Raw genomic sequence first — 25,720 nt, 5'->3', positions numbered from 1 at the left:
CTTAATAATGAAGATAGTATTTGGGTGATAAATAATCCTGGACTTTATTTTTTGCTCTGTTACAAATATGTATTTTTTAACAGTATGTCAGTGACTGAGTACACTTCAGTTTGGTGTTAGTTTCTTGCATACATGCAATTTGCATGCAATGTGCTCACAAATGCTTGTAAAAATGGCTGAACTACTCCTGAGCCACACTTTGGTAGCACCAGTGTGATTGCCACTTCAGCTGACAGCACTGTTAGCAGCCGTGGAAGCAAGACATTCTGTGGGGCGTGATGGGTTTTATTACAAAACTATGTCCCGAAAGCACACTCTTCATGGGGAGGCTGAATATGGGCTACAGACTGACAACTCAGCACTAGTTATGTAAAACCCAAACATGTGAAAATCATCCACTTGTCAACCAATTTTCTTGTGGATGTAACCACTTTCTTGAACTGCCAGCCGTATTACGGCTTAATTTAGCTCCAAAACCTAATATTGTAAATCCATCAGTTTACTAAGACAACAAACAGGAGGTCAGCTTATTTGGACCTTTTCTCTGAGAACAGGAATGCTACACATTTAGGCTGTGAAAGGACATAAATCACACCTTTTTCACTGCTGAAAACCATTTCCCCAGCCATACCTTTAAGAGGCTTAATGTGTTTCTTCTGCACTCTTTGATGCATTCATTCATTTTTGTGTGAGTCAACTTGCACAGTGTCGTAAGTGGCTGCAAATACCTAATCTATCACAGTGAACCTCGTGTCTGATTTGATTTCTGTCAAGAGTTCAGTTATTGTTGCCTGGCAGTGCAGTGCAAACTTTTCAATATGCACTTATAACTGAATAAAATAAAAGGTGACTCCGTGTTGACTGTGATGGATTATCTATCAGCAGCAGGTTTCAAGTCTCTGCAGTCTGACTGATGTGGAACCAATGGCTGCCCGAGGGAGGGAAATCAGAGTAAAAAGTTGGACAGCGATCAACAGGAATTCAAAGTTCACAGGATTTCTAGTTAATGGGCTTAATCAAGAATAAAACCAGCAATAATGAGCTTAGCTAACAGTTCTCCCCCGAGACGACTGCATCAAATGTGTTAGAGTTGTTGCTGTCACTGGTCTGCAAGCGTTTCCAAGGATGGGGCACACTTATAGAGTGAATGGCTTCACTTAAATATCCTGCAAATGTGTGATCACTGTGTAATGGCCTGTTCTGTCCGACTATACAAACTGTCACCTCTCAGTGTGCCAACTTAAGTGCCTTCATCTGTGTGCGTGTGTGTGTGTAACAGTCAAGTGCTCGTCTCTCACAGACACACATTCTCGGCGTGTTATATTGAGCGTGGCCTTCATGCAGAGTTTGTCCTTGCAGCTGAAAAAAAAAAAATTCAATATTCTCCTCAGTGTGCTGTGGAAAACCGATAAAGGCCCTGTGGAGATATTTCTCACACTTTAATCGAAAAATGTTGTCAATGTACAAGACCCTCAATATATATACTTGTAAAGAATTAGTGTTGTACACAGTCATTGTGTAAGTCCTTCATTATACGGCAGCGACTCTATATAAATATGACTGCAGAACTCCAGTGCATATGCTTGGCTTTCTGAATTGAACCCCTTAAGCCACATACAAGTAGTCAATGTAATCTTTAGCAAACTGCAGATGGACAACAGATTTCTTTGTCTCCTTCCAGCCCTGTGATGCATACCATTGTTGTGCATTCTGTTCCCCTGACAGGGGAATCATTGACGTTAATATCAGCCTCTGTGTTATAGAGAACTTTAGTTTCTTAGAAACTTTTGGGGTTCCTTTGTGACCTTGCAGAGCCTCCTGTGGAGCGCAACAATGCTCTTGAAATTCCTTCATCTGCACACAGTCAGTCTGTCAGTGGACTGCTGGGTCGAAAATCTTCAAGGACGGTTTAAAAATCCTTCCCAGCCAAAAAAACCCCCCAACAAGCACTCTTTTTATTAGGTATTCAAAAATTGTCGTTGCCTGTGCCATCATGCGCTTGTTCACACACATTTTGAAAGGTATCAGATCAGGTAATCATCCCCTTAACTGCTAACATGCGACTATACTGTCATCTTCCAATTTACTGTTAATTCTAATTCTGTACAATATTGGAGAAATGACCAGGTCTGCTTAACAGAGGTGGTGTCCATCAACTTTGTGGGCTTGTGTTCAGTCATATTGATGCAGAATCTGAAAGCTTTCTCAAATATTTTTATACAACATTTATTAGATTAATAACACATATGACACACCAAAGCTTAGAAAGCAGCCATATTGTGTGAAAAAATTGTACAATCACTTTAAATCTGCTCATTCTGGGACTGATTAAGGTGAACACTTAAATTTTGAGATAGTTCTTACTGACGAAAAATAACAAGTTTGATTTGTGTGTTGACACACACAAAAAAGTGGTTTACTTACAAGCACAATAAAATAATAAAGAAAACTTTGGGTTACACTGTTATTGATAGTAATGCTTTAATATGAGTTATATTTAATATACTAATTTATACTTTTGTGCTCATGTTTTGGTTTAAAAGTCAGATTATCCCCTGATTTCCTCTAACCACGACCCATCTGCAACCCTGATGATGCTAATCTGGATGTTTGGCACCGTAATGTAAAATATAAACATGATGGCAATGATTTTTTGTAAAATGTAAAATATTAGTCTTTGTGGGATTTGAAAGGCCTGTCAAATGCAATATTTAAAAATACAGATTAAGTTAAAAAATATTTTTTAATTATTATTGCTATCCTGTTTTGAGGGGGGAATCAATCCTGCTGGTCTACAGTTAAACACCTCTCATGAGTTTGGTTCAGTTAAAGCTTTTAACCTGAACAGATGGATCATGTTGGGTCAGCTTTCGACTGGTTTTCTGCCTCGGGACAAGTTAACACCCCCTCCAGTCATATATAGATCTTTTATACTGCCCCCATTTAAAACATCAACAGCAGTAAAGAAATATCCACCAGCAGCAGCAGTCCGTATACCAGTTACCACCTAACTGACAGTCCTGTGACATCAGAATGTCAGAGTTTTCAAAGCATAGAGAATTCGATTTACACTGAAAGCTGCAGTAATGTTTATTTTTTTAATAAACTGAAATAATTTAAGGTATCATTGCGTAATATCTCATATCCTTTATTTTATCTTTCATTAGTTGCATTCTGAGAAGGGGAAAGTTGGTCAAGCAAACATCCCTTGAAAAAACTTTCGATGCCAACAACTGATGCAGTTACATCATACACACTACTGAAATGTAAGTAACTTGTTAGTAAATGTGATTGGATTAGTTTTACTTAAAAGATGCATCATATTCACAGATTTCACTTCTTTACAAATTATTACCGTGTAGTATTAGCTGCAGTGCCAAACGTGTAAAGAATCTTGCTTCTCAGTTAGTGAAGTGAAATGTCATTGTACATTTGTTCCTACACAGCTCACAGCTTCCTTTGAGTAGTAAATACATCACAGAGTTACCTAGGCAACTGGAACCTGCAATATCTGCTAGTGACCACCTGTCAGATTAAAAGTAATGCAGGGCAAGTGGATTGCTTCGTGTGTAGACAACCCTTCAGGGAGCTGCTGGGCAACTGGAATACATCCACTGATGGTTAAAGTCCTTGCATGCTTCCTTGTGTTTTTACTGATTTATTTCATCCTTACGGATACTTTTCATTTTGTTTTACATCCTGCATTTTTAGGGTAACTGAAATATTTCAGGAAGAGAATTACATAATCGCTGATTAATCAAGAAATTAGAAAAAAAATTCAAATGGACACGCACGAAGAAGTTGCATTGCCAGCAGGGGGAGATAATATATTTAAAGCCCAAAAGTCGGCAGTGAGCAAAAAAACGTATGAAGTACAGTCCAAGGTCCTTAATCAGCAGAAACGATTGAGCTAGGCGGCTAATATGCATTTACATATAAATGTGTTAATAATCTCTGTTTAAACACTTTCCTGTGATTATTTAATGTTGATTTGAAGAGTTAAAACAGTGCTGCTATTTGGCCAAACTGAACATCTACTGTATAGGCTCCCTGTATAGCAAAAATATTTGGGATATTTTTCAGATACAGAAAGTCTGTCCCCATTGAGATGCCTGAAAGAGATCTGAAAAAGTACTTCCACAATTCTATAATTTTATCCTTCCATTCAGTAACAAAAATTATGCTATATCACGGATTTTGCTGTACTGACTGTGCCAAGCTTGGCAACCTTCGTCTTCATAATGGCATTTAATAACTATGACAAGCTTGATCCAAGTAGAAGGACCCTCCAGGACGGAAAAGGAAAGATCAAGCCCAGTTCTGTTGATCAAATTTACTCAATATGCAAAATATGTTTCTTGTTGTTCAACTCAGACAATAAATTGGTGTCTAAAACGGTTTTTAATGATTTGAAAAACATGATAAACTGTTCTTTCAAATTATACTGAATGCAGCATGCCAATAATGCTAATTACGAGCCCAATCAATGAATACTTTAGGATACTTTTAGTTTATTCATGCATTGTTTTAGTTTCTCCAGATTTATCCTGTGATAACTAATTTGGGAGATATCCAATGCTACTTCACCTTGTAATACTCTTGGCTTCTACCAGGCCCATTTTTCTATTGTCTATTGTTCTACATTGTCCTTTATATGCACTTTGGCATGTATGTCTGCCAGTATAATTTAATCTAGTGGCTCATGTAGCTTCCTCTGAAGACAATTTTCCATCTAATTTAAAACACATTTTGGTTAAAATTAGCATTTAAATTATGTTTTTTTTGTAAAAACAGGCTTAAAAAACCTCCTTCACCAGGTTCTGTTCATTTTTAATCTCTCCTTCATAGCTGTCGAGCAGGTGACATAAATCTCTCTTGCTCGCTCTAGACATAAAGACCTGTTGTGGATTCACATTAAGGAAAAGGAAGGACACACTGCACTTGTAAGGTTGTCTTTTGCCAGTGTAACACATGGGGAGTGTGACCTTGTGACCTTCCTCTTTTATTTCGAATGAGAACATAAAAGCTCATCTCAGAACTCCACACTGCTGTAGATTGCCCACTTCACATGGGCAGAAAATTCTTCTATATAAATCACAAGCGGGTGTAAAAAAATCCTTAAAAAACCCAGTGACCTTTTGATCGCATTTGTTGACCTGTAACAGCAGTTTCAACGAGTCAGTAAATGCTTCATCGATGGGATAAAACGCCCATCGATACTCTATGTTTCCCTCTGATATCCGGTTATCCCTGTCGACCTGTTGACCTTGAATGAAACTCCTCTGTGCTCTGTCAGGGATTCATCCCGACACAGCAGAGCAAGCAGAGCACATGCAAACCTTGTTTCACACTGACTTAGATAAATGTGGTTACGTGTCTCCATCTGTCCAAGTATCCCACTCTTTCTTTCCTACGAGTTAGCAATGAAATGCATAACGCGTTAAATGTCTCATAGTTCTGAGCGATCAGGGAGACTTGGAGGAGACATAAAGATGCAAAGAGGCGTGGTGCCATTTAACAGAGCTGAATACAAAGGAACTGATCGACAGACTTTCTGCTGCATTGAACAAATGCCAGAAATACTGAATAAGCTGTTAGTAAGAAAATGTGGGTCTGTGTGGTATCACCTCTTTGTTGACTTATTTTCTCTCCCCACAGGACATTAAATAGTTCACTCAACAGTCAGAAGCAAATCAAGAAGTTTTCTTTTAATCATTTTGCACCTTCACCATCAGCTTTTACGCCCATTGTGGCATCTGTAAAGCAAGATGCATTGCATTATAGTGAATTGGGAGTGATTATGAACAGATTGTGCTTATGAAGGACAAATTCAAAAAGCCTGGACTGCACATACTAATTTTCGCATTGAGATTAGATGCTACTACATGTTTACGCCCAATAACTGCCTGGTGAGGTTGTTCTGTGGCCAGCTGGATGAGCAAAGTGTCAAAACATGATCTATTTAGGATGAAGAGATGCTTTAATAATAATAATGGGTGAATGGGTTAAATGCAGAGGAGTAATTTCCCTACGGGGACTAACACATACACATTACATAATAATAATAATAATAATAATAATAATAATAATAATAATAATAATAATAATACATTTTACTTATAAAGCGCCTTTCAAGACACCCAAGGACACTGTACAATAGATAAAAACACATAATATAACAATGACACAATGAAGAACAATAAAACAAATGCACAGGATAAAATGAACAAACAGTGGGTTCACAGTGAATATGCAGATTTGAACTGATGGGTTTTGAGTTGAGATTTAAACTGGGGGAGAGAACCAGTGTTTCTTATATCTGGGGGTAGAGTTCCACAGCCTGGGAGCAGAGCAGCTAAAAGCTCTGCTTCCCATGGCGGTGAGGCGGAAAGAAGGCACAGAAAGCTGGACAGAAGAAGGTCGAAGTGAGCGGGCAGGAAAGGTAGTGCTTAACAGGTCAGAAAGGTAAGGAGGTGCGAGGTTATGAATGGCCTTGAAGGTCAGCAGAAGAAGTTTGTATATTATCTGCAATTTCACCGGGAGCCAGTGAAGTTCCTGAAGAACAGGGGTGATGTGCTGGTAGGACGGGGTTCTGGTGATAATGCGAGCAGCAGAGTTGTGAACCAGTTGAAGCTTATGGAGGGATTTTTGGGGGAGGCCATGCAAAACAGAATTGCAGTAGTCAATACGGGAGGTAACAAGACCGTGGACAAGAATGGACGTAGACTGTGTGGGAAGGAGAAGGAAGTAATCTGTTAATGTTGCGTAGATGGAAGTAGGCAGAATGGGTGAGATTACTGATGTGAGATTTGTAGGAAAGTGAACTGTCTAATGTGACACCAAGGCTCTTAACCTGAGAAGAAGGGAAAACTGTGGAGGGAGTTATCGATAGTGAATGAGAAATGGTTCGCCCTGTAGGCATAGGGTCAAGATGACATGTTACCAGAGATACTGAAATTACATGAGCTAATATTTCTCTTTTCTCTGTTTAAACACTGGATATCGTTTCTGTCCCCTTTTTTGAATAAAATATGGGTTTATAGCATTTGCAAATCATTTTCATTTCATGGATAAAAAGTCCACAATAACATGCTGGGCAGGTGTTAGAAGGTAAAAATGTGTTGGGAATATTTAAGGCCATGTGGTAGCCTGGGAAAGTGCTACTTTCTGTAGATCTTGATTTGTCTACTTCTTTCTATCATTTTTATCATATGAATAGAAGCAGAGATGCTCAAACAGGAAGAAGTGGGGATAAGATGTCACTTCAGTGAGTTGATAGTAACGTATATGTTCAGTAAGCGTTTCCGACTTTCAGAAAGTCTAAAATTCCGAATTCTACACTCAGAGTGAATAAAACTCAAAGAATAAAGAGTCTGAGGATGTCTTTGGTGGGTGAGGTTAGAGGCCACTTGGTTCATTTTGATGTCCATGGACCATCTGCGGCCTGCTGTCCAGATCACACTGAGGCCAGCACAGACACTCATACAAAGGTACAAAGAGTCCTGTTCCTGTCACTTCAACAAACATTTCACTGAATTCCATTTAGTTCCTGGAGACAAATTTTAGGAAATACCAACATGAAGTGTCTTAGTAAGGTGTTTTCATCCTAATATCCTGGGGTATGCTGGAATTCTTAGCCTTTAGTTTTTTTCTGTGGTTTCTCTTGCACTGACAGGCACCCAGCAGAGAAGCACTGCTGTGAACGGGGTTTTTTCAGGTAGGTCAAAATCAGTTCTAGCACTAGAAAAGCTTAAATATGCCTTGATTCTCCTAGTCCTGACACTTTTTTTTCTAAAGATTCCCCTCATGTTAAGTTTTGATGATGATCTTGGAAGAAAACTCTAACAAGTTGGTTTAAAATATCCTACAGGTGTTTCATTTGGATTGCAATCCAGTGATAATGAAGGTCACAGCACCTGCATCAAATGATTCAGTAAGCCCAGGTGTTTTATGTATAGAAGCGTTGTCATCCTGTAACTGGGCATCTTCATCATCTTCATCATCATCAAAGCTTGGTACAGATTTGCAGTGATCTTTGCCTCTAAGGAAATAATAATATAACCCAAATTATGACAGCAAAGTTGTTAATACTTTTGAAAAGACAATATCAGAATCAGATATCAGAATGAATAAATAAAAAGCAAAACAGAATATTTGTTTTAGATCCAGTTCTCAGGAATGGGAAGCAGTATAGCATCTGATTCCGATTTAATACAATGTCTCTTTTCATTGGTGCCTGCTTGGTGCTGCTCTGCCTGCCTCAGGATTTAAATATACACACATGGAAGGCTGGAGAGTTGCTAGAACAGATCCATACAGCCACACATCTATGTCACTGTAGAAGAAACAACACACTGCTGAAAATACCTTAAAACCAAATTATGTATAGCCGATTTAAAGAATGATGCAGGCTTATTTTTCTAGGAGTTGTGTTTTCAATAGAAAAAATGTGCTTGAGGCCAAAAACATTATAGAAGTCCAATTTTATTCTGCTCCCCTTCTTTCTATGATAGTTTGCAGGTATAACAATATAATAAAAGCACCATTGTGCTGTACTGACATTAGTCACTCACCCTGTGTCACAGTCTATTAACTAGCTGTGTGTGTGTGTGTGTGTGTTTGATGGATAGGCCAGGGGGCTGATGGGAAAAGACTAGATCAATTACAGAGATAGAGCAGCAGATGAAGGGACAGACCTGCTGACCTTTAAGACCTCTCCCTCCCTCTCTCTATCCCACCCTCCCTTCCTCCCATACTTCCAATTCATTTTCTCCACTCGTCCTTATCAGCTTCTCTGCTGATTTGCTCTCATCTTTATCATCCAGTCTTTATTTCCTTTCCTCTATAACCTCCCAACTTCTTCTCTCCTTTTCTCTGTCCTGCTTCTCCCCTCGCTTATTACAGCATCCCTTTCCCCTTGTTATCGTGGTAACCATCTCTTTCCCCTGTCCCCCTCTCTTCCACATATTGTCCTCTTTTCTCCTGGTCTTCTAATCTTTCCTTCATTTTACCTCCCTCACCTCTCTCTCCTCTCTTCTCCTCTTTTCTTCCTCTGGCCTCTCTCCTCTTTTCCTGTTGCCGTGGAAACCCCCCCCCCCCATTCCTGTCCTATTGTCTTTGAGTCACATATGAATATTTAACAAGTCCCGACGTCCAACGTCTCTCCACATCATCTCTTGTCATTTATCTTTCTGCTTCTTCTCTTCCCTTCCTTCCTTCACTCTTCTCCTCTCCATCAGCCTCCCCATCTGCCACCCCGCTTACTCCCGAGTCTCTCTCTATAACTTCTCCTTCATCTACCTCTCCTTTCTCATCCTGTACTGTAATTTTTAGTCATCTTCTTTCTCCTTTTCCTCCTTTGTGCCCTCCTTCAGCCCCCTTTTCTCTTCCAAGTCCACCTTCTCCTTGCTGTTCTGTTTACTCATTTTTCATTTCTCATCCTCCCTGTCACCCCTTTATCTCTTATTACTCCCTCTTTCTCTGACAATTATCCTTTCCTCATTCGAATGCCTCCACCATTGTCTTTTTCATTTCATGCCCTTTAAGCCTTTCTTTGCCCCTTCTTTCACTTTCCTAATATATCCTCCATCTAACTTCCTTCACCCTCTTTCTTCCTTTACCACCTCAACCTCACCATAAACCCCTGCTTGCTTTTATATTCTTCTATTTTCTCCTCTATTTTCTGTTATTACACCCATTTCTCACCGAGGCTCTCTCTTTCCGTTTCCCCTGCTCTTCTTCTTTTCCCCTTCCATTTCTTTCCCCCCCACTTGTCAGTTTCACTCACTAATGAACACTGTTTTATTCCACAGCTGAAAGGCCACCGACACGCTGGAGGGAAGGAAACAGGTGTAGTGACAAATCTCCACCTGTGTGAGAATGTCTGTTTATTCCAACCTCTTTCAACCTTCCGTTCTATTTTTCTTTCTGTGTGCCTTGGCTTTACAACCCGTTTCTGGTTATCTGAAGGTTTGCAAGACCCCCCCTTTATTTTAAAATGATGAACAATAAACAAAGCTCATTTTTACAGTTTTTGAGGTGAGTTTCTTTCGTAAAGAAACGCTACGTCCAGATGAACAGATTCAACTTTTGGAGATTTACTTTCCTGGATGATTGAGAATGCATCAAGAAGTTTCTTTCGTAATTGACTCATCAAATCAGATCATCTAATCATTGAGTAGTCATATCAGAAGTTAATTAGAATAAGCTTGTTTGCACCTTCCAGTATGGATGGCATTCCCATATTAAACACACACTTGATGGAGAACATTAACTGACTTTTGAATCAAGCTGCAATTTTCAGGCCTAAAAAAAGCCAGTGCAGAAATGCTAAGAACTGCAGTTCCACTATAGGCCACTCCACAGACTTCCATGGTAAACCATGAAACTTTAAAGATTCACAGCTTTGGTTTCTATGGATAGTTGCCTCCTTCACATCTGCAGAATGGGTGACTCTATTGCTCATAACTACTTCTATTCAACTGTATTTGTTTTTGTGGTATCTATTGGATTAGAACTATCTCAGAAACATGTTTTGTTGTTTGTTACATACCATCCTGTAGCTTGCTTTTTGTTTTCAGGTTGCTGCTGTGGTGACGCTATCATGTCGGTGTGGACCAATATCAGATCTGAAGGCAACAGAGAACGCCAGCAACCACATTTTTTATGTCTAATAAAGCAAAGCACAACTACACAAGTTGTGCTTTACCGCAAATTATCATTCATTTGTTGTACTCTATAATTTCCTATTTTAGGAATTAATTTATTATTGAATGTGTATCTTTCATCAGTGCATTTTAATTAAGTGTTATTGTGCCGTATCAAGAGAAAATAAGAAGCTTGGATGAATACATAATTAATTACATGAATATAGCAGTTAAGGTTAAGATAATAGAAACACTTTAAATGAAATCAATTAAATTAAATGTGATCATCTCAAACCTTTATTGTTGTTACATTGAAGGCGTGTAATTTTTTTCAGTGCTAATTGTGCTAACTATTACTTACTCATCACATTTCAATGATTAATTTTAAGGGATTCTGTCACCGTTTTACTATGTGAACTTTATATAATTATTTGTCACTCTGTGAACATTACTGACACTTCCTGTCTGCAATAGTTAAGAAACACACTCAGGACACAATAACCCTGCACAAACCTCCCGTTATTTGAAAAAGACGCTATGATGTCGGTGTGGACCAGAAGATAGGCAACAGAGAACCTCTGCAAGCACATTTTTATTACGTCTACTATAGCAAGACGCCACGCAGCTGCTGTTCTATAGGAGAAATAGTGCAAGTTTACATATGTGCTTAGTTTATTTAATCTTACTGTTACTGTCTTACTATTCATTTTAACGGCACATTATATTGGCTGTTGATGCACTCTGAGAAGATTGAGGATCTCCACAAAAGCAAGAAATTACGCTAAATTTTTGTGGTTACAAACTGCTAAAAATGACGCTGCTGTACTGTGTAGACTATTAACTTGCTATGAAGCTATTTCACTGCAGTTTTACTGTCATTTTAGGAGTTCTAGCAAAATCCCCATAAACAGTTTCAGCATCTCCTCATCGACGTACCCTGAATTCAGTTTCTTTCCTAAACTATGTGAAGATATCAGCTCTATTGCAATTTACAGTCTCTGTAATGATAATATTGATGACACATTGTACTTGTTGCCATAAATGTGCTTTTCTCTGCAATGAAACATCAGAATCACTTTTATTGTAAACAAACGAGGAATTTGTTGTTGTGCCATAGGGCAAAAAAACAGTGGCACAGAAATATAAAAAATAGATACACACAAAAGGGGTTTATGCCAACTACTGACAGATAGATACAAATGAGAAAATAAGAAATATGTAGCGATTATGAGCGGAGGGGTGGAGTGTAAAATATAGGTAGGACATGATGTGCAAAGTGCATATCAGTACATATCAGTCACACCTACTTCACATGCTGAAGCACCGAAGCGGTCGGCGCTCTGCTCACTCAGCTCATCTGAGAGCTTTGCTGCCACTCACTGCTGATGCTGTGCACGTAGCATTTCAAAAACCACCTCTGCAAACATCCACCTGTAGGCTCTGAGTCAACATTCCCCTAGGGGGGGAAGTTATTATCATCACTCCCGATTCTCTGCTCACTCCCTGCTGAGGTATGCATTTCCTCATGGAGCCTGGATGCCAAATATCAAATCCGTACTACTTTTACTGCAGCTGCCGCTACTATATACCACATTACTATACTGAAACTACAGCTCATTTAAAATAACTGGCTTGTAATATTTAATCTTTCAAAGAAGTTACTTCAGTCAATTTCAAACAAATCACTACCACAGAAACAATAAAATATCACTTGAAGTAGTATAGGAGAAACTGGCACCTGAATCTGGCATTACACTGTTAAAAAGTTGCTGTAAAATTCCAGGTTGCTAGGTTTGATAGCTTTTAACTATTACTTTACACTGAACTTCCTCTAATCTACAACAACAGTAAAATAACAATACTGTTCTGTAAAAAATATGAGCTTTGCAGTATAATATTGTTAAATATAAGGATACACCTCGGAAAAAAAGATTTGAAGCGCAAAATATAACTTAGAATATTTTAAATGTATTCTTCTAAAGTGTAGGTGTTCATTGAGTATTTTTAGCACAATATTTTAGCAGTTTACATTAACTTTTAGCCACTCCTAGGCCTCTTTTTTCATGAGGGGGTTGTGTATCCATCTTTTCTCAAAGGTTCCTCCAAAAGATATTTAGGAACAGTAAGGACCAAAATCAGTACTTCAAAGAAACCTCTAAGAGGATTTTTCAGTAGATGACCTCAAACAGTTCTGAGCAGCAGAACACCAGTTGATACAACCAATTGCTGGAGTAACTATTTGTGATTCGTGGTTTCTATAACAACACATAGAACACACAGCTGTCTAAACAGTGTTAAATCAATGCTGCAACTGAATTTAACATAAAGACAAAGACATTCATTGTTTCTATGACTAAAGGCCCACAGAAACAATGTGTAACAAGGACACTCGCCTCTATGATGTTGGTGTAGTGCAAAACATCAATCAGCAACGCCCGCTACAACATGCTCACAATGCAGACTTACATTGGCAGCTGAATCCTCCGCGGGTTTTGTTCCTCCCTCTTCTGGTAAGTCTGGCGCCGTGGGCACTGAGACAGGCAGCAGGGGAGAGCGAGCCTTACCGGCCTGACCCAGAGAGGCCGTCTTCACCTGAGGCTTCGGGAGGCTCGCACCTGGAGACACAGATTAAGTTTTTTTTCAACAAGTGTTTGCTCCTGGGATTTGGAGTTGTTGGGGTTTTTTTTTCAACTTTTACTTGCTGACATCAATTTTGAAAATGTTTTTCATGTAGTGTCCACTTTTTTAAGTTATGATGTTCCAACAACAACTAGGATGACTGAACTGAACCTAATCAATGCTGTGCTTGTCGATGACGTACTGAAAGCGCATCAGCTAATGAGTGCTAGAATGTCACTGTATACGGCCTGTTTTACATTCTCATTTTGAGTTGTTTTCCACCAAATGTGGGTGATGTCAGCGATGAGGATGGGGGAAGGTTTTTATCAAGATATAGAGGGAAAATCCATCTGTTTGGAAAAAACAATATCAGGGAAAGTATAATCCGGGCAGGATGGGTGACAACTGCTGGTTTTTGCAAACAGAGATGGATGTGCACGCTGACCTTGTTGACAGAAATATGCTTTAACTTGCCTGTGGAATTGTCATCTGGTTTGTTTTCAGAAGAAACCCATTTCAACAGTGTTGATGGGAAACACTGAATGAAACATAAAAAATCTTTGGTAGTATTTCTCTTTGACTTGCTACTAGGAATCCACCACAAAGAAGCAAAACAAATAACTGCAGACAAAAAACAAAGATTGAAACAAGACGACAAGAAAAAAGAAAGGACCACAAGAGTCACCTTTGTATTACCGACTGCTGGCCAGGTATTGCATCACTTTAGAGTTCCTCTAAAATGGATGAGTACTTGCATGGTACTTTTTCTTGTTGGATACTCAACGCACTTTTATCTACAAACCACACCCATCTGTTCACACACACATCCACAGCACTTTATTATGTGTGTGTAGTATGAGTGCTCACACAGAATAAAATGATCCCACACTGATGGATGCAGTGAAGGCACATTCGGGTTCAATATCTTACCCAAGGACACTTCAACATGGGGACTGCCAACTTTCCAATTACTGGCCTTCCCCTTCTTCCTCCTAAGCTACAGCTGCCTAAAAATATTAGAGGCATTTATGCAAACGGAAAAATGGCTCGGAAGTTATTGACTTCCTGGGGATATCCCAAGTGGGTACTTATCCTCTGGTAGTACCTAGAACTGCTAACTGGGCAGGCCACCAGGGGGTACTACAGACTTCAAAAGTATTAGTCAAAGCAATTAAAGGTTCTAATGCTCTTTCTCCTCTTTTGGCTACAAATCTGGTTGCCTGAGGCTCTGTGGCCTGCAGTTACTATTGAGCTGTTCCACAAAGTGAAATTTTATTAATAGATAATCAGGCCAGGCCTTGTTTTGCAGAATGGCTTGTTTCCTGAAAATTGCTATTTAATACTGACCTCCATGTAGTCTGTAGTTTGACCTGATAACACAGAGCTCCTATTGATTGCTCTAAATGACAAATTGAGCCATCAGACTGCAAACAGATTTAGAGTCTGAGCCATTCACTCATCTGCATGAAAATCCATCCACCCATTCATCTAACACTTTCCAATTCGTATAGTCCATTTGTCCTCCATCGCTCTTAGTCAATAAAAATGAAATGTAAAGATAGAAATACTTGGAATGGACCACAAAGTCAACTAACAAGGAAAGAAAGCAACTAGGAACAAAATAAAACTGGCATTCAAGCAGAAGAAAAACTAATGAATAAAAGACAAAATATATCAATAAATACATGTAACTGCTGTCTCCACAATACAAACAGGAAATTGAAAGATCCCCCCATACGCACTACAAAGCAAAGGTGATGAAAAGAAAAAAACTGGAGACCAAAGACATTTTTTTCCTCATCCCTGAGTCCCTGAATAGCCTCCTCATATCTGAAGACGTCCTGAGGCTTCTTCCACCCACAGCCCCCTCCTCCATTCGCTGCCCTGCACTACTTCACTTCACTTGATCAATATATCTATTCTGCTCCCTGAGAAACAAAACACCTGGAACATCTTCGATAGGAGTGGATTACACCGGAGACTGCCAAGTTTTAAACTACTTTAAACATTAACGGTGTAGAAAACTTCACGTTATACTGTGTACTCAGTAATTTATTAAAGCACAAAATGGGAAAGCAGGTAATTGTTCGAACAACAGAAGTACAACACCAACTGTCCACACGCTCAACAAAGAATATACACTATTTGTAAAGAAGGCAGCAAAGTCCTTTTTATCACATTATAAAAGCAAAACTGGCTTTGGAAGTATAAATCTCTTGGGATTAGAGAAACACTGCAGTCATGCTGGCTGTTGATTGAAAGAAACAAAATTGGTGTCAAAATGTGCACACTGTCAACTTGGCTCAGTGCTGGCCTGGCTCTCTGATCTAACTGTGTTTGATCAATGGAGGAGTTGACCAATTATCTGGGTTTCTACAATTTTTGCAAATGAGTGAAGATGATTTATGCTGCTAGCACAGTTATACTGTAATAAGTTTAAGCAGAGATTGCTACACCACTGATCCTTCAATTACCTTATTTTTCCTTTGAATATGAGCTTGTTTTGTCATTTTTTAAAATATATTTTAGAAGTGTGGCTACAACAGTCAGATGTCATTTACACTGGGTTGCGTATACAATTTGAACCTGACCACCTGTATCTTTGCATTTTTCACCCACCAGAGCTGGAAGAAGGGAACTAAAAATATAAATGTGCTTAGCATTTTTCATCTAGACTTGTGGAGTGTACTGACCTTGGACGGGCACCAGAGTGGCTTTGAGTCTGTATTTTTCAGTCCGGCTTTCACAGTAATACTGACCTTGTGCGGCTCTGAATGTCTCTACGTCTGGTGGAGAAATTGCTGCCAGCTTCATTTCCAACTGAAGCACGACCAAATGCGTTTGTATGACTTCTCAGCACGCTGCTGTCAGACTGAATCCAAACTGAACTGAGCTCCAGAAAAAAAAAAAAAGAAAAAAAAATGTGGAAAAACACAATGAGCTGCCGCACTATAAAGCTGAAGCAAAGGTTACACATCCACAGTGGTGAAAGCCATAAAAGAGAGTTTCACGGTGCCTAGCTCACCCTCAGGGGGTTTATCAGAGAGGGATGGGGGGCGGAGGTGGGGGGACCCATGGCTCGTCTGCTCAGAGAGAGGTGGATATATTTACCAGACAAGCAGGAGTGGAGGTGTGAAATGCCCGCCGGGGGTCACATCAGAGGTGTCTGTGTCTGCTTTTGGGTCGAAAGCAAAGATGGAAAGATTTACAGCGATAGGAGATGAAGATGGAAGGGGCGGGGTTATTGATCCGGAGAACAAAAAAAAACTTGTCTTTGAGAAGATATCGCATCTCTGGAGGGAGTCAGACGACGTCTCATCCGTTTCATAGAAAAGTTTTATGTTTCTTTGTCTGCTTGTTTACCTTTTTTCCCGTTTTCTGTCTGGTTTGACCCATGTGTGTCTCTAGCTACCTGACCAATGATTTTTGTGATCCAAGGCTTAGAATAGTTTTCTTCTACTTGAATTATATGGAGGTCAGTTTCTACGATGAAAAGAAACAAAAAAAAACAGAAAGTGCAGAAGAAAAAAAATTAACAGTAACACTATTATTATTACTATCATCATCATTATTATTAGTGGGAAAACAAAAACTGGGAATACTACAAAACTGTAAAGTATAACATCTCAAAGTTATATTCAAATTTAAAATGTGGACTTTTGGTACTTTATCTAGAATTTATTTATACTGTTTTATTATCTTAATTTTATCTTTTATGTTATTATATTAGTATATTACAATCTTGACTTGCCATCATAGTTTTTTGAGTTTCTATTCAAGATTTGGAGAGAAACTGTCACGGTCCTGGGTCTCCTGACCCAGCGTTTTTAGTTCTTTGTGATTCTTGTATTATTGTACTTGTGTGTGATCCTTCCTGTTTTACTTTGAAGGTCCGTGTCTTATGGGAATGTGTCCTGCTTTGCTTGTCTCATCGGTCCTGATTTCTCCCAGCTGTGCCCTCCTTCTGTGTCTCATTCCCCTCGTTATTTCCCAGTGTATTTAAACCCTGTGTTTCTCTGAGTCAGTGTCGCGTCGTCCCTCATGCTGTGTGGATCTCCCTGTGTCTCACTGTGAGTTTTAGTTTGTTGTTTCCCAGTTTAGTTTAGTTTGTATGTTTTTCCTGCCAGCCAATAAAGCTGTGACTTTGAGTTCATCCCCTGAGTCTGTGAGTCCTGCATTTTGGGTCCAACTCCTGCCTGCCACACAGCGGTTCATGACAGTACGACGCGACCAGACATGGACTCAGCAGGCTCCGCCCGGGAAATTGATTTGGCCCGCATCCAAGGTCTGGTAGAGCGGATTTCCCACACTGATGATGTTCGGGCTGTAACCGTGGGAGTCAAGGCCATTGAAGCCATCCTGGAGAGGAACCCCCACTTTGGTCAACTCAGAGGATTTATGGACGCAATAAATATGATACGCGAGGCCCGGGAGGTACTGCAAGCCCGAGAGTTAGCCATTCTCACCCGCTCCCGGTATTCAGTGCCGAAACCACCACCGCTGCGGCATCAGGTGGAGCTCTCTGCAACGCAGCAGTGGCCATTAAAGCGGAAGGGGGTTTCCACGCCACTGCCGCGGAATTCTTCACCCTCCACGTCCAGCTCTGACCACCGCTCACCTGCCTCTTTCCTCGCAGCGATGTGGTCAGAGGAGGAGGAGTCAGATTCACCCTCTCTGCCATTACCGGCAACCACCACTACCTCCGCTCCCATTTCCAGGGGGAAGCGGCGGCAGCACAGGCAACGAAAAGTGCCACCGCCGGAACCCAGGACTTCACCAGTGCAAACGCCTGTGGCGTGTGTAAGTGGAACTGTACAGTTTACTGGGTCTGAAGGCCCAAGGTCTGCTTATGTTGTGGCTGAGAAGAAAAAGACTGTTTCCTCTGAGACCAATATTTTCCATTTAGGCAACCTAAAAGACTGTTCTTCTCATGCTCCTCCTAGCCATAACAATGCAAAGAACTGTGGTAATTCTGTTCTGTTTGAGCCTGGACTAATTAACTCTGTGTCTGCTAGCTCAGAGGGTGTTCAGTCAGAGACTATTAATTCAGAGACTGTTTTTCCAAAAACTGCCCAGCCCGAAGCTCACTTAGCTGCCCAGCCTCCTGAAGCTTCGTCTCCTGTGTCCCCGCTAGCTCCATTCTCACCTCAGCTATCACTCCAGCCTCCTACGTTGCCTTTAGCCCAGTCTGCTATTCATTGTTCGGTTCAACCCTTAGTTCGGCCACTTGTGCAATCCATAGCTCGATTACCCATTCAGTCCTTTGCTCATGTGCCTGTTAAGTTCCGAGCTCAGTCCCCAGCATCTGCTGCTCACTTGCCCTTAGCTCAGTTACCAGCTCAGGTTGCAGGTCAGCTATTAGCTCCACCACCTGTTTAGCCATCACCTTCACCTACTCCTCCTGTACAGCAAACTATGTCAGTTCAACCCATAAAGGACAGTTCAACAACTTCTTACCCTAAGCAGAGAGACAAACCCAATAACAATGGAAACATTCCTCAAGAGCTGGCCAGTTCTGAGACTGAGATGCACTCCAGGGCCTCCCCAGAGGCTGGGTTTCAGCCCCCAGCTGACTCTGGACCCCTGGAGGTTAAGAAGCCAGCTGAGGACTGCACCGGACTGTCGCTGCCTGAGCTGAGTCACTGCTCAGTGCAGCTGCAGTCTGCTTTGTGTTTGCCAGAGGCCCGTGTGCCTGCTGGTTCTGTTGCGTCCCTGCCAGAGGCCCGTGTGCCTGGTGGTTCAGCCCTGCATGTGCCAGGGGCCCCTGTGCCCCCTGGTTCAGTGACTATTTCCACTGGGGGTTCTGGAGAGCCCGGCCAGCACTTTCCTGTCTCCGCTGGAGGGTCCGAGGGGCCCGTCCAGCTTCCTGCCTCGTCAGCTGGAGGGCCCGAGGAGCCCGTCCAGCCTCCTGTCTCGTCAGCTGGAGGGTCCGAGGGGCCCGTCCAGCCTCCTGCTTCGCCAGCTGGAGGGCCCGAGGAGCCCGTCCAGCCTCCTGCTTCGCCAGCTGGAGGGCGAACGGTCGGCCCCCTGAACTGCTCCGTCGTCTCCGCCGCCGCTGCCTTCCGCGCGGCCGGCCCCCTGAACTGCACTGTGTTTGGGCTGTTTTCTGGGCTCCGGTGTTTGCTGTGCTCTGCTTTTGTTTTCTGTTCTGGGCCCTCCGTCCTGGGCCCCCGCCGCCCGCCCTGGGTTGTTTTCTGTTTGGTTTTGTTTTTCTGGGTTTGGGCTGTCTGGGGCCAGCCCTTACGGGGGGGGGGGGGAGGGGTACTGTCACGGTCCTGGGTCTCCTGACCCAGCGTTTTTAGTTCTTTGTGATTCTTGTATTATTGTACTTGTGTGTGATCCTTCCTGTTTTACTTTGAAGGTCCGTGTCTTATGGGAATGTGTCCTGCTTTGCTTGTCTCATCGGTCCTGATTTCTCCCAGCTGTGCCCTCCTTCTGTGTCTCATTCCCCTCGTTATTTCCCAGTGTATTTAAACCCTGTGTTTCTCTGAGTCAGTGTCGTGTCGTCCCTCATGCTGTGTGGATCTCCCTGTGTCTCACTGTGAGTTTTAGTTTGTTGTTTCCCAGTTTAGTTTAGTTTGTATGTTTTTCCTGCCAGCCAATAAAGCTGTGACTTTGAGTTCATCCCCTGAGTCTGAGACCTGCATTTTGGGTCCAACTCCTGCCTGCCACACAGCGGTTCATGAGAGAAACTCTGAAACAGAAAGCAGTTTATATTCAGAGCTGGCTATAATTCAGTCAGGGACCTGGTTATCTAAAGCAGATGGCTATTTCAGTCTGCACTTATTTCTGGCAGTATGCCGAAAATAAATAAGTGCAGATGGATGTGGTTCAGTCTGAATTCAGTTTGAATCAATACATTATTTGGATTCCTCCATCAGCTGATGCAAAGGTCATCCAAATGACTGTGGCTGTCGTGTAGAGGAAGTCAAATGTTATCCATCATGGAAACCCCGACCACCCTCAGCACCACTTACTGGACAGGCTGTATTCAGCTCTGCAGCCGCAGAAAAAGAGATGGGAAATCTGTCCTACCTCATACATTTGTTCCTTTTTAAAACTGTTTTCTACTTTGTATTTTTTGTTTGTTTTATGTAACTTTTTTTCTAATTTGGATTTTGTATAATATCCATCCATTTTCATATGAGCCTATCTCAGACGAGCCTAAGACGAAACACCAAGTGCACCTTTGACAAGTCACCAGTCTATCGCAGGGCGATTTATAACATTACGATACTGATACGGTATCAATATACGTCAGAAGTTAGTGTTATTATTCTCCTAATTTAGTAAGAATTTTTTATTTCACATCAACTTCTCTTAGTATCTCTACATGATGACAAAATCTCATAATATCGATAACAGCCCGCTACCCTATAATATTGTTTTAGTCAACTTTATTGATAAGTTAATACCTCATAAAAAGATTCAATATGATTTTTTTGTGAGCAAAACATCTCATTTACATTTTTTCATACCCGTTAATCAGGTTTTGTTAATCCTATTTTCCTGTCTTTTTGGTTTTACTGGCTTCTGTAAAATGAGACTTGAAGTACCTTAAACTTTCTAATTTGAATATTACAGAGTATGAAGCCTTTGATGTTTTAAGGCCTCAGAGCACATCCTGATCACCTCACCATGTCTGATCAAACCGCAGATTGAAGACCAACTCTTCCCTCCTCCATCCTCTTCTAAACCCCCATCACAATTTCTGCATACCTGCAGGTACAGTCTTTCAAAACACCTTCATCTTTCATCTCTAACATGATATGGCCAGTAAAAGGTCATAAGAATACGAGATCACAGCTTTGACCTGTCTTTTATCTGCATGATGATGAAATGATAATTATACAACATGAATTATTTGTCAGTGTGGGTCAGTGTTTCACCGTTTCAGATCCTGTTCTTAGTTTTTTCTTGACTGCACCAATATATTTTTGCTATATATTCAACCATAATGACTTTACCAACCCCTGATATTTTCTGTAGCGTCACCCTTAGAATAAACTACCATGCCGTTTGTATAGTGAAGGGTAGCAATTATTCCAATCCCTAGAAAACGAGTCGTCAAATGGATGATTTGAGAATATAAAAAAAATAAAACACGTTTCTTTCTCCGCCCTAACACGACCATTCAATTGCTACAGATAACCATTTTAAAGCACCAGAGCTTTTCATTGGTAATATTGCTGTTCCTCTGAGGCAAGATGAAGGTGTGCCCTTAAAAACATCCATCACAGCTGGCTCTGTGTCTGCCTCCAGCTGTGGCTGTAATGTCTTTTCTCAGTATCAGACACCGAGTCAGACAATCCCATTACAGCTTCCAGCATTAAACCGCACATTCAGGCCAATTTAGGTGAATAACTGCCCACCATCACACTTTAGTCTGCAGTTGGGCTTTGGAGACTCCATTTAAAAAGAGAAGAAGGTCTCAATTTATAAAGTGATATAAAATAAGTGAGCAGAGCGGTGGAGCTTTCTGTGGTCTGCTTCAGCTGAAGGTCAAAAATAGAAGCTGCTGACAGCATTCACTTATGATTCAATCACACTGTTTTGAAAGATGCAACATGGATATTTCAAGAAAGAAGCCTGAAGGAGGTTGGATTTACAACGCTGAACATCATGCAGACCAAGAGACCTGTCAGCAACACTGTAGCAACCTCTGGTTGGCAGGTAAAAATGTGTATTCCATGACCAGTGGCCAAGAGGCTGGGCTCAGTGTTGTTGGCTGTAACTGGGTGCTGCACCAAAAACCTCCTTGTCATTGCTTTGATTGCTAGCAGATAGCTGCATTCACCCATAGTTTCCATGGAAAAACCCCACCTACTTACAAACATTTGCCAACGACTCTCAGACTGGCAATTAATCTTAAAAAAATGTGACCCAAACAGGAAATGGAGATTATTGCTCTACAAACTAAAAGTCGCACCTCTTGATGCAAAACTTTTACAACTGAACAGCCTCAGTTTTCTTTTTGCTCCCATTTGGCGAGTAGTTGCTGATTGCTTAAAGAAATGTTGGTGTCTTCCATGTGAACTGTGAACAATCTTTCAGTGACTTAAACAATACACAGTACTGTACACCTCTTTGCAATGAATTTAACCTATCAAGTGCCGCCAACCACCTGCCAATAGATCAGGAAACACAAATTTTTCTCTTCTGACCAGTGGAGGCCAACCAGTCTCCTTGGACCTCTTGCTCAAGATATACTGCTATCAGAAGTCCTGCTTTCTAAAGTCCTTCATCTTTAATCTTGAGTTGAGCACAAACTGTACATAAAAGTGACTGTGATGTCAATCATTGGTTAGCAGCCTACAGTGAAGGTTGGAGGAATACACATTTTACTGAGTATTTTTAACCCTCTCAAGGCAGGCGTTGCAGATTTGCAACAGTTAAAAACTAACAACCTGATCACCCCACATACATATTTTATGAGTTTTTTTTACTCAGAAGTACCACTGCAGGACTTGGTTGTGCATTAGCAACAAAAAGTTTAATTTGAGCCTGAGAGGGTTAATAAGCCTAATATGTACATTTTCAGTTTTTCCACATCTATGGAGTTTGTTGCCATGACATGCACATTTAAATTTACAGATCACAGTGGAAAGGCATAAAACCTCCACATGTAGAAATTTTGTAAGTAAAACAAAAATTTTATTTTATGCCTTTACGATTTTTGAAAGAGTTTTAAATCTAGAAATGCTTTTAAATTAAATATTTTATTTATTTTTACTTTTTTTTTAGCAGGCTAATGCTGGCATCAACATACTGGCAATAATAGTCAGTTTTACTAAAATAAAAAGCAAGCAATTACTTCATGTTTTATGAACCCCTCCAGTTAGCCCATTGGTGCACAGGTTCTGGCCCCTGGGCTGCATTGTTTGACACCCCTGATCTAAAGAAAACTACATAATCTCACACATGCTCCATCACATGCTTTCTCTTCCCCTCTCTCTTTTTCTGTCTCACCCAAACAATCCAATTATACCATGAAAACATCTCATTATTTTCACCCAGGGAGTCATTCAGACCTGGATAAACACACAAACAAGACCAACAATGAACATCAAAAGCCATCGCTCACTGGTATGTTTTTTCTCCCTGGAGGGGGGTGGGGAATAGAGGTAGCGCTGCCTAGCTTTGAGGCTCTGTTGTAGGGAGGGGGCTAAAGTAAGGGTGGGCGGGGTCGCGGGGCGAGCGGCAGGTCTCTCGGAGTTGTCGCCCCAGGCTCGCGATTTCTCAGCGAAAGATTTCCAGGAGCCAAAAATCAATGTTAATCTGAGGCCACCTGGGCATGTAAACAGAGCCATAATGGAACTGTATACACCCACGCACACACACAGAGGTGATACACACCTAACCAAAGAGGAAATGCACAACAAATACAGCTACACACATACAAACAGAGCCCAGGGATCACATGTACTGTAAGACCCCCCCCCCCCCTTACTCATTGCTGCAGGCTACCAGAGACAGTATGACAGGATGAGGCGCAGAGGGACAGAAAGATCTAAAAAAAGACAGTGAACAAGCGAGACAAAGGACAAAGAAAGAGTAAAGTAAAGAAAACCGAGAGGGAATTAGGGAATGTCTAAGAGAAGTGGTGTTCTTGCCTCCAGTATACTTCATTTTCTCGTATCTCATGGGGAACACTTTCTGGACTTAAAGTTTTAAAAGGACATGGTAGAACCACATAGTGATGTGCAATCTAATATTAACCAGAGCTTTAAAAATTCAGCTGGGAGTAGTCCTGATTATTAGAAATTAAATTAGTTAGCTTGACTTTATTTACCTTTATTGTAGGGTACAGACATTCACGATGAAACTGCTGATCAAGCTCAGAAGGGCAGAAGTCAGGAGTGATGAGACCAGAGATAGTCAATAAAGTTCAGTGACTTGTTGCAACGACAAGTGAAATAATGTCAGATGAGCAGGTGCTGAGGTACTCATCTCATCCCCGAGCCAAGTGACTGACCTCTGATTGACAACTCACTTTAGTGCCACCTGTAGAGTTCTGACGTCTCAGTCACCTCTCCAACTAAATTCGATTTCACTGACATAGTGCCAGTTCAGTTGTCTCAAGGCACTTTATTATCGCAAAGCAAAGACCTTACAGCATGAGACCAAGAGGGCCAAGAATCTAAAGATCCGTTTTCACAGGAAGAGACCTCAGGTAGAAGGTTGGGGTTTGAGCCAAAAGATAAGCAGGAAAGAGAAGCAGAGAGAGACCAGGAACAGCAAACAAGACGACAACACAAACTATAGAAGAGAGTAAAGCTAATGCTATTAACAGTGGCTGCAAAGGGCTCAGTGCATTATGGGAAGTCTCCATTCCACCCAGAGGCATAACTAAGCAATGATTGACCTGAGGTAGCCATAACTATTAGCTTTGTCAAAATGGAAAGTATGACTTTTCAAAGTAGAGATGTTTTTCTCCTAAATCTACTGAAAAAAACAAAAACAGTTGTGGAAATTTGAGGAAAATTTGTCATTTATGGAAAAGGTTTGTGACCAGTTGACGTCAGCTATGCGACAATTTGTTCTTGTGCAAATGTATCATAGAGTCGGTGCAGTCGCGTTGTGAATGACATTTAATAAGCCAAACAAAAAGAAAAACTAAATGAGTGTACTTTTTTATTACGTTGAACTGGCCCAGTTAGCCCGTCAGGATCTGTTGTTAATAATCTCTTTTTTCCATGATGATAGATGTTCCACTTGTGTTTAATGACTTTTGGGAGGTTAAATCTGTTTCAGCTTGTGGTTGAAGAACATGCCATGACTATAAATCATAAAGGAAACCTTGTGTTACCCAGTTGCTGTCCATGGTGCTGATCAGAAGCTGGAAAGATGCTACAGTTACTTTTGATTACTGTTATACACAGTGTGTGTGTGTGTGTGTGTGTGTGTGTGTGTGTGTGTGTGTGTGTGTGTGTTTGCTTGGGTATCTACCCCGGGGCCTATTACAAAGTTGTTACACCTGTGCTGAACCCAAACTGGGAGCTGGTTCTACAGGAGAGGGTCCTAATAGCTGAAGCCTCTGCCTGTTTATCTAGCTTTAGAACTACAAGTAAGCCTGCAGTCTGAGAGTGAACTGCTTTACTGGAATAATATCATCTTGTGAGGTCTTTAAGATGTGACAGGACTCAACAACTACGCAGACAGGTTCACAGCCGCTGCGTTGCTTGAATTCTTTGCCAGGAAGCCACAAAAATGAGTTTTGATGACAGACATTGAGAAAAATCAGGTACTGAGCAAAGCCGGGAGGTTTTATTTTCTGTTCTTCTTGGATAACTGTGAAAAATTTCAACCCAGCTCATATTTTTAAGATATTTCAATCCAACATGGTTACTGACTGAGAACACCAGTAAAAAGAATCAGAGGGGACTCTGATTCCCGTGAGACCAAAATTTTTTTTGGTCAAACATAATGCCTGAGAGAGCAAGAGAGAGGGAGAG

General features: G+C 41.0%; 1 protein-coding gene across 4 annotated transcripts in view; it reads right to left on the bottom strand.

Moving 5' to 3' along the window:
• Positions 1-25,720, bottom strand: part of dcc (DCC netrin 1 receptor) — a 356,620-nt gene that overhangs the window by 9,563 nt on the left and 321,337 nt on the right. For all 4 annotated transcript variants that reach the window (XM_084934587.1, XM_084934589.1, XM_084934590.1 and 1 more), the window contains one exon: positions 13,113-13,261. In XM_084934587.1, coding sequence (XP_084790713.1) covers positions 13,113-13,261 — 149 coding nt within the window. The remainder of the gene's footprint in view (positions 1-13,112; positions 13,262-25,720) is intronic.

Source organism: Perissodus microlepis, chromosome 7 (genome assembly GCF_051167445.1).
Source record: "Perissodus microlepis isolate ML-2025 ecotype Zambia chromosome 7, ASM5116744v1, whole genome shotgun sequence".
Classification (NCBI taxonomy): Eukaryota; Metazoa; Chordata; class Actinopteri; order Cichliformes; family Cichlidae; genus Perissodus; species Perissodus microlepis.
This window is presented reverse-complemented; position numbering and strand designations above follow the sequence as displayed.